Source organism: Rhipicephalus microplus, chromosome 4, assembly GCF_043290135.1.
Source record: "Rhipicephalus microplus isolate Deutch F79 chromosome 4, USDA_Rmic, whole genome shotgun sequence".
NCBI classification, from domain to species: Eukaryota; Metazoa; Arthropoda; class Arachnida; order Ixodida; family Ixodidae; genus Rhipicephalus; species Rhipicephalus microplus.
In genome coordinates, this window is record NC_134703.1 from 228178425 (window position 1) to 228188870 (window position 10446).

The following is a 10446-nucleotide window of genomic DNA, read 5'->3' on the forward strand; positions in this document are numbered from 1 at the left end:
TTGGAGCGCAGTAGAAGGGTTCATCACGTGCTTCCGCAAACTTCTCAAGGAAAGCAAATGCTTCGGCTGTGAAGCCAGGAGCTCCTTGAATCGACTTGTACCAGCCCCTTAGTGTTCGCTGGGATGGGAGGGCTTCGTTGAACTTGGATCGTACATACTCGTACGCGGCTGGACTGTAAAAATGCAAAGTCAGTGCAAATGCTCGCAGCTCAGGTGGGTACTTGCCCTTCTGCTCATTGCCCACCCTGCAAAGTAGTTGCTGAATGTCATCCGAGAAAACAGATGAAAACACATGTGAGCCTTCTTCTGACAAGAGTTTTTGCTCTCTAATTTCTTTGATGATTTCTTGGGCGCTTTCATTTCTCTTGACCAGCCTTCGTTTAGTTTGTTGCAGTGTTTTGACCTTCTTCTTCAACTGGGTTATCTCTTCTTGTGAGGAAAGGACCTTGTCTTTGTAGAACTGTTTGGTTGGCGAGTCTTCAGGAAAATTTTCAGCTCCAGGCAGGTCGCACAACCCAGAACACTCAGGACCAGGCGGGGCCGGGAAATCTCGAGACTTGGGGTCGGGACGCTTCCGTTTGACCTGGGTTTGAAAGCATACGTTTTCTCAGACGAGCTAAAAAGGCAGCAAGCGCAAAAACTAAATGAAACCTCACACGTATAATGTGGGTACAATTAAGCTACACATTTTCTTTGAAGAAATAATAAATGTATTAAGCAACAAGCTTTTTCATAATCGTGCACGAGACATTGTATGCCAGCAAAAAGGACATGCACCCACTCTGGTAATACTTTCCATTCGCCGGATGTGCCTTTAAGTATTGAATTGTAACCACTGTCAGTATGCTGTGGATGTCAATAATGTTTTTGCAGTAAACATTGCTGCATGCCCATTCCTGCTTAAGACCTGGTAAACAGGTCAGCAGTAATAAATAAATAAATATGTATCTTGATCACCAGTTAAGGCGAAGGTGAAGCAGTTACCATTACCGGTAACTTCACCTTCGCCGGCGGCGTCCGGTAATGCGGTAAACGGTAACGCAAACACGGTAACGATATGCTAAAACTACAGCTACTCCTCCACACTACCACCAATTCTCGGCACGCAATCAATGCCACGTATACCCGCAACAACATTTCGTGGAACAAGTATTATGTAGCGGCCGTAACGCCACAAGCATTATGCACGCTAAACATTACGCTTCTCGTCCAACGATGGCAGTAATACTCACAGGTTTCTGCAGATGAGGCGGAAAAGCTGGAAACGACGTGGGCACACTTCCCACCCGCAGTCGCGTCGTTTGCCCAGTGTGGTCAAAGCACTCAGGAGTGAAATGTACAGAGCACAGGCGGTCTCCATCCTTAGCGCGCCAGCCTTCACGGCGAACTGCCCGCTCCCAAAGACTCCGAACTTCTGCATTCTTTGGAAACCTGTCAAGAAATATACGACAATCAACTGCGGCACACGTACACACAATGCCATTTTGCTGCTCTTTCATGCGCGGGCCTGCAAGCAACTACAATGCGGCTGAAATGACCGCGAGTAGAACACGCTAAATTTCATGTACTTACAGGTGAAATGTGAGGCCAGAACCTTTCTTCAGCCTGTTTGTGCATCCGTAGGCAACGCAGGAGGTAACCATTATCCCAGAGCAAGACTTGCACTCATTGAAAACGTTGAAGAGAACAGCGTGCACCAGCAACGAAGCGTGGAGGCGACACACCGGCAGCGCGCTTTCTGCCTCCGGCAAGATGGCTGCCGCTGGCGTCACCTGACGGGCGTCGCTTCCACTCCAGCAAGTTTTTATATCCTCCTTGGGTAGTACATACAATTGTTTATTTTTCGTACTTTTGGCCTGCATCTGGCTCCGTGTGTGTTCGTGTGGCTTAGAGCTGTTTTTTTTATGAAAACATGAGTTAGCAAATGTTTATTGTTTGCACTTCATAACCTTATTATTTTAAGATTATTATTTGGAATCAAATCCCTAAGTTCAAAAGTTTTGTTTTTTTTCTTAAAAACAAAACTGAAACACAGCCATAAACGAAGCCGCAAGTACGAGGAATAGGCAAGTGTGTGTACTACCAACGCCTCCTTTAAACAATGCCTGGGGAATGGGAATGGCTCGCGCTCTCGGTGGATTTGGCCTGCCTTCAGTTTTGCGCAAGCGCCGCGCGGTGGCGATCGCGACCGAGACTATTAAACAGAGAGGTGCATAGGTTGGGTGGTTTTCAACGAGACAGAATTCACTTCGATGGGCGGCTTGGTCATGAGGTGGGTTGGCGACTTGCAGGGCGCGCAGTAGCTTTTTTGGGGGACAAGCGAGCCCTTCGGGGTGCAGGATAGCTAGTAACGAGGAAAGCAACCAGGGAGACTCTTCGACAGGTGGTATGGACAGATACGATTCCAAAGTGGCACCAATATCTAAGATAAGTAGAGTCCGGGGCATAAATAGACGTAGCCACGAGCGCCGAGCCAATTCAGACATAGGGTATATAACATGCAGGGTGGTAGGAACAGGCTGAAGTGGGAAGAGATAGAAAAACAGCTAAGGGAAGAGAGGCCGATGGTATACGGTTTTGTAGAAACACATCTCAGGGACATGGAACAACCTCCGAACAATCCGGACTACGCGTGGGAATATTGTAATAAAACAGAAGGCAGCAGAAAGGGGGGTGGTATTGGGGCATTCATTCATAAAAGTACCGACTGGCAAAGGGTCAAGCAGGAGTGCAAGGAACATCTATGGCTAAAAGAGAAAGTGGCAGGTCAAACGACACTCCTTGGTTTCGTGTACTTGTGGACGGGAGCAAAGGCGAGAGAGGAAAACCAGGCAATGGTAGAGTGTATACCAAAGGACATTCAAGAGTTAGGAAGAGAGTGCGAGATAATTATACTAGGAGACATGAATGCACACATAGAAGATATAGATGGGTATACGGACCCGACAAGCAAAATGATCATGGATATGTGTGAAAGGCTTGACTTGATCATTTGCAACAGTACCGAGAAGTGTGAAGGGCAAATATCATGAGAGATAGGAAAGCTGCAGTCGACGATAGATTATGCACTGATGTCACATAGGATGTATGATAAGCTCAGGGGAATGCACATAGATGAAGGTGGCTCCAAAAGTCTGGGTAGTGATCACAAACGTATCAAGCTAAGTTTTGGAAGGGCAGTGAAAGTGAGAAGGAGACAAGATGAGCAACTACACGAAAATTGTTATTCAGAAAGGCAAATTGAAATAGCCGCTAAACAAATTGAGAAAGTAATCACGGAGGATAATAAGACAGTGTGGACATACATGAACCTAATTAGACTGTTTGAGCTAGAGCTTGCTAATGTTGAATTCCAATGGCGGAGTCGGAGCAAGTTTTTCTGCTCCTTTCAGAGCAAGTGTGTTCCATTGACAGAGTGAGAGCGAGAGTCAAATGTTCCAATGAGAAAGCCGGAGTGGATTCAGAGCGGGAGTCCCTCCGTGGAGCAGGAAAAACTGCTCCGCCGAAATCGGTGGAGTGGACCGGAACTCAGCGTGACGCATTTCCTTTAACACGTTTGCCTGCGTGGGGGCGCGGCTGGCGCGGCGCGAGTTGTGTTGATAATTGCGGACGGCATGGACGGCTCGGCTACCTCGGCAAAGCGCGCGGCAATGCTTCTGCTACTCGATAGCGACAGCTCTGAGTCGGAAAGCTCAAGTACTGACACGAGTGATTCGTCGGACAGTGACAGCGACGCTAAAGCTTGCGCTTACGAGCGGGAATTCAACAAGTTGTTCCGCATTCCCGCGAAGAGGCCCAAAGTCGTCGGTTTCATCGAGGACGTCGTTCGGCAGTACTCGGACCACAAGGTAAAGAAATAGAAAAAAAGAAGGAAAGCATTATGCTCAAGGTTTAACACGTTGTGGTGTTTTCGTTTGTTTCTTTTCTTGAGCAGTTCCGGAGGCACTTTAGGCTGGCTCGACCTGTGGCCGAAAAGTTGGTCGCGGAGTTTGCTGTCTCGTCAATGTGCCCTTCGAGCACACACGGAGGAGTTCAAGCGAAATCCGCGGAAACGCATGTCTTGACATTTATCTGGTTAGTTACACCTCCCCACCTCCACCCCCCCCCCCCCTTTCTTTTTCTTTGTACGATGCCTGCACAAGACCGCATTTGACTATGAGCCTGTTGCTTACAGTGCAGTGTGATCTGAAGCTGTTTTTTTTTTCTTTCGGGTACCTGTAATCCCCCTGCGCAGGTACGCGGCCAACAAAACCTGCATGCGAGACGTGGCAAGCCGTTTCGACATGTCAGAAAGCACCGTGTACAGAGTTCTTCAGAGAGTAGCGCAGTTCCTGATGACGCTGGGACCATCGGTGATCAAGTTTCCCGCAGACTTGGAGAACCTCACTAGCAGTTTTGAGAAGGTTTGTTTTGATTTTATTTATTGTGAGGACCAATAATATTGGCCGGCCAAGCTATGTTGATCATATCACAAACACGAGTGTGGGTTATTTCAAGCTCAATTTTACGCTGAGGTGGGACTTTAACAAAAATGTGATAGGTCGTGATGATAATAACGAGCTTCATCCAGTTGTGTTCGAAACATTCAACTTATGTCTCTCCTGCAGTCACAGTCGATTCCTTGCATGCGGATGATGCTGCATGCTTTGTCATTTCTGTTCAGATGTACGATACAATATGGATGAGGTTTGGTTTTAAATTTAAGAATTAAATTGCAATTACGTACTTCAACTCCCTTTAGGAAAAAAACATATGCAGGCTTTGTTTTGTTTTCTCTCCCAATTTACTATTGTAAAAAGAGAGGTGGATAGCAAGAAAACGTGTAGTATATGGTGTGGACAGCAATGTATGTTATCTTAAATAGTTCTTAAAGTTGAATTTGGTTTGCATTTTGAATCTTTACCATAAAATATATTGTGCTGAGTCATGAAGCGTATGCTGTGATTGTGAGTTAATGGGCTTGATCACCAGTATTTCCTGTTAAAACTCCTCGCAAATGCTCATTTCTTGCTCAGGCATGGATGAAATCACTCATTAGAAGGGTACAACTTGCTTGCAGGTGTCTGGAATGCCTGCTGTTATTGGCTGTATAGATGGATCGTATGTCAAGATACAGTGCCCAGCCAACAAGGTTGCCTCCACATACTGCAACAGGCACCATTACCTTTCACTAACGCTGCAAGCCGTCTGTGACCACAAGAGGCGCTTCCTCGATGCGTTCACTGGAACCTCCAGTAAAATGCATGATTCTCATGTCTTTAGCTTATCGCCTCTTTCAAAGAACATAGCTTCAGTATGTCAGGGCCGTTATCATATATTAGGGGACGCAACATATCCGCTGCGGGAGTACCTGTTGACACCATACAGGGATTACGGTGCAATGAATAAGCAACAAAAAAGCTTCAATTTTAAGTTTTCAGGCACACGAGTGCTCATCGAAAATGCATTCAGCACACTCAAGAAGCGCTTCAGGCAGCTCATGTACCTGGAGTTGCACACTATCCACTGGCTCAATAAGTTTATTATAAGCTGCTGTATCCTTCATAACTTGTGCATCCATTACGGTGATGAAGAGCCAGATGATGATAATGATGATGATGGAGCACCCAATGCTATTCAGTGGGAGAACTGCACAGATAACCACAGTGATAAAACTGATGAGGAGCGAGCTTTGCACAAGCTTGGCGAAATTAAGCGTGCAAAAGTATTGACCAAGCTCCTGCAAAGTGATTGTGGGAAATAACACCATAATTCAAATAATTCAATTCAATTCCTGCCTTCTCTTAGAAGTCGTATCTAACCAATAGTTCCTTGCTTTGTTCTATTAATATGTACGCCCTGCAGTGCCCATTCATTGGATGTTTATTTTTGTACTGAATGGAATTGCCATGTATATTGTATTTTGTTCGTGTGTTATTTTGTAGTGTGTTCCCGGAAGTGGTACTTTTGTAATTCTCTGCTCTGTTTTTTTTTTTCATCCACTCCTGCCATAGCACTTAATGGGCTGCAGTATGTGAATAAAAGAAATTCTCTGTTTTGTCTGAACTGGCCCTTTAGTTCCCCACAGTAGTTTGGAGGCTGTGTGTGTGCACCAATGCGCAGCCCCCTTTATATACACAAACACATGTTTTGCACTGCACATTTTATTTCAACTAGCTAATAGTATTTTAGGCCACTGAAATTATTTATTGTCTAGGCCAAAAAAGCGGCTCAAAAGCTTCATTTTTTCTTCGTGCTGTTTTGCTTTTTCTTGCCGAATGCGCACCTTCTGCTCTTGCCTCTCTTCATGACGCTTCCTTCTTTATTTCTCGCGTTCAGTTCGTTTTTTTTTCTTTTTCTTCCTGAATTTTCCTCATTTCATCAAAGAAGTGATTCATTTCCAGTAATCTAGAAGCCGAGGGTTTCGGCTCTTTGGGCTCAGGCTCCTTCGTTGTGCTGGTAGACTCCTGGCTACCAGCACAACCTTGGCTTGTCAGCTCCTGGCTCCCCGATGCTTGGCTTGTCGACGATTGGCTCGTCGACGCTTGTCTGGGCGGTCTTTTTATAGAGACTATTCCAGAGCTGTCCCTGAGCTCTTCTGGCTGAAGGCTGTCATCTAGCCAGCGTATTTTGGCTATGTCATCTTCAAAAGGAACGTCGCAAGGAGAATTTCCCGATTTGCTGTTATGTGCTGCAGCGCTTCTTTTTCGTCGCATGACTGTTTTGTAGCGGCTGCAGCACTGGTCACCTGTTTTAGGGACCCCGACAGCCTCTGTAATGTCGGCCGCTATTTTGGCAAACATTGCCTTTTTATTTTTTAATTTCTTCATCGGCCCTATTTGGGAAAAATACTGCTGGTAGTACTCGAGCAACAGCTTTGTTTCTCCCGCCGTCCACTCACAGCCTGTACCTGAAAAAAAAAGTGCTTGAGACATTTGTACAGACGTTACCAGTTGCACGTCACCCGACACAGTTGTTAGAGAGTTGTGGTATTCTGCTGTGTTGGTATTAATGTAGAGCTTATAGGCATATATAAGCACCAACCTGTTTTAGTTTGTCTTGATATCGATTTTTCTACTTTGATTTTTGTCGTTACAGTGCTTGGTGTTCTTTGCACTGATCTAACTGTATATATCATGTATAATTCATTACTTGAATGCATTTGTATCCTCTCCTGCTAGGGCCTCTAAATGGGCCTGCAGTTTTCTCTAAATAAATAAATAAATGGACTCACTGCGTTGCTCGCTGATTTGGCTGTGTTCTGGCACTGTGAATGGAAAAACCAAATGCATTGTTATTCATACAGCTGGTATACATGAAGCGACATAACGACCGATTTGTGTTCTGTGACACAAATTGCTGTACATTGAAGCACCATGTGAATTTCATGCAACTATGTATGCACTTAAGCTAAGCCATGTGAGGCTTCCTAACACAGCTTCACAAAACAGTAACTCTATGTTAGCTATGCTATCTCATCATGACACAAAATTTTGAATAACAATTTCACGTAAGCATACATGGTGGCATGCAAGTTCTTCAACAATAGCTCAACACATTGTGCACATTCTTGATTGAATTACCCACTCTCATCATGATGCACAGAGTTTCTGATCAGCTGACTGTTCATCAAAATGAAGCAGGATCTTTCAGGCCTGAAACAGGCAGTGACACTCCAGGAAAAGCAACGTAATTTCTGTGGACTGAGACCGATTCCTAATTTGGATGTGCTCAATGTCCTGAACTTGGTAACATTGCCAACCCATTAGATAGCAGAACATGCACACACGCTGCTACCTCTGCAGCTAAAATTTCCTGGGGGTTACTTTGGAGGTATCTCGCCGCAAATGCGTACCTGCCAACCTAGAGACTTCTGAAATCGGGAGATTCGCCGCGGGAGCGGAGTAGGGGGCAGAAAACAATTGTTTTGGATGATCGGTCCAATTGCCCTTATACCAAACACGCTTGTCACCAACGCGGTTCGTTTCTATTCGTATGGCTACATTCTTAAGTGATATGAAGTCACTTCTTACTAATGACGCCGTTCCGTGCAAGAACAGCGGCATCGCGCACACGTTTACTTTTTGCTGTATATTTACAGCGGTGTTTGTGCAATCAATGCGGTGAAGGTTTTCGTTCTCTACGGACACAGGCAAACGAACAACGGTATGACGCATGCGATGCGTTTCAGTGACATGATCGCATCAGCAGTAGAGCAACGTTGCAACATGAACATAGCGCGTGCAGACAATCGCTCGACCCAACACGTGTGTTGCATTCAACTTACAATTACAGCACAGTGTTGAAATTGAGGAGACACTTACCATGTTGCTCCGCATACTGTGTGGTCACCATCGCAGACATCGTGGACAATAGCTGCTGCACGCTTGGCGTGATATCCATTTCACACAGGTGAATAGCGCTGAACAAGCAAACGAACGATGCGGCGATGCTGGTAAGCCACGTGGTAAACAGACAGCGGAAAAGACCACGCGCAAGGTATCCTGGGTAACGCGGCAGCTTCCGCCTTGCTCCAGCAGGGTGGGTTGTGTTCCGATGGCGGATTTGGAGGATTTGCTCTACGCCAGAGTCGAGTGCTCGCTCGCGGAGTCGGTCGGCTGCACCCACTCCGCCATTGGAATTCAACATAAGACGCGTGACAAGTCACCCCAGAAAAGAAGATACAAACCCAAAAGTTGGTGGGATGAGGAAGTTATTTGAGTCATAGCAAAACATCAGGAAGCCTCTAGGGAACACATACATGCTAAGCAGCGGGGTGAACTGACAGAGTATGTTGAAAGAAAATGGGAAACCTTTCTAAGCTGTAGAAGGAATTCATCCCTTCTGATCAATGAAAAGATTAGAAGAAAAGGAGCTCAGTGGCTGGCAGAAGTACATAAAAAAGATAGAAAGGCAACTGCGAAATTTTGGAACCATCTAAACTCCCTAAGAAATGAGACGAGCCGAGAGCAGAGGTTTATAACTGCAGCCCAAGGTACTAGGATAGAAGGGGACGAAGCTATTGAATATTTAAGAACAAGGGTGACAGAAAAATTTCAACAAAGAAGTGCTTTATGCACCACAATAGACAAGAACGAACCAAGTGGTGCAATGGCTCCATTTTCACAACGTGAGTGGGGAAGGGCTGAGAAAAGGGTTCCGAGTAGTACATCAACAGGTCCAGATGGCATTTTAATTATAGTGATAAAGACATTAGGTCCGAAGTCCAAGCAGGCTTTGAGAGAGGCAGTGAGCAAACTAATAATCAATGGGGAAGTTTCCGAAGGATGGAAACTTAGCAGCATGAGCATGATCTATAAAGGAAAGGGGGACAAAGCTGACATAAACAACTACCGTCCCATAACAGTCACATCAGTGGTCTACAGGCTGGCGATGCAGATTATAAAGGAAAGACTGCAGGCATGGATAGAGGATGAGGGGGTGCTGGGAGAACTGCAGAATGGGTTTCGGAAATACAGGAGGCTGGAAGACAATCTGTTCTCAATGACGCAGTGCATAGAAATAGCAGAAAAGGAACACAGGCCCCTGTGGCTAGCATTTTTGGATATCAAGAGAGCGTACGATAGCATGGTTCAAGAGGAATTGTGGGGAATACTGGACGCACTAGGCGTGGACCATGTAGTCACTAATCTTTTAAAGGATATCTATAAAGGTAACAAGGTAGTTATAACGTGGGAAAAACAGGTATCCAAGCCTGCAGAGGTAAAACGGGGGCTTAGGCAGGGGTGTCCCCTGTCACCCTTACTATTCATTATGTACCTACAAGGATTAGAGGCCAAATTAGAGGGAAGTGGACTGGGCTTCAACCTCTCTTTAGTCTAACAAGGAAAACTCATTGATCAGGCACCACCAGCATTAATGTATGCAGATGATATAGTGCTAATGGCCAACAACAAGGAAGATTTGCAGATATTGATGGACATCTGCAGTAATGAGGGAGATAGGTTAGAGTTCAGATTCAGTAAGGAAAAATCAGCAGTCACGATTTTCAATTATAACGAAGGTAGTGAGCTTAGAATACAGGAGGTCACGCTAGAGATAACAGATAAATACAAATATCTGGGCGTATGGATAAGCAATGGGACCGAGTACCTGAGGGAACACGAAATATACGTACGTGACGACTAAAGGTAACAGGAATGCAGCAGTGATGAAAAATAGGGCACTGTGGAATTACAATAGGTATGATGTTGTGAGAGGAATATGGAAAGGGACCATGGTTCCTGGGCTTACGTTCGGCAATGCGGTCTTGTGCATGAGATCAGATGTTCAAGGAAGATTTGAAATTAAGCAACGTGGAATAGGTAGGCTTGGTTTAGGAGCTCACGGGAATACACCAAATCAGGGAGTACAAGGTGATATGGGATGGACATCATTTGAGGGCAGGGAAGCTAGCAGCAAGATAAAATTTTAGAAGCGATTGAGAGAAATGGGGGAGGAGCGTTG

At 45.4% G+C, this 10446-nt stretch overlaps 1 protein-coding gene across 1 annotated transcript; it reads left to right on the forward strand.

Annotated features, from left to right (window-relative positions):
• Nucleotides 1-3587: 3587 nt before the first annotated feature.
• On the forward strand, nt 3588-5902 carry LOC119172957 (uncharacterized). The gene is made up of 3 exons (XM_075892047.1): nt 3588-4074; nt 4235-4403; nt 5060-5902. The coding sequence occupies exons 1-3, from the start codon at nt 4004-4006 to the stop codon at nt 5741-5743; spliced, it is 924 nt and encodes a 307-aa protein (XP_075748162.1). The 5' UTR covers nt 3588-4003; the 3' UTR covers nt 5744-5902.
• Nucleotides 5903-10446: the final 4544 nt, after the last annotated feature.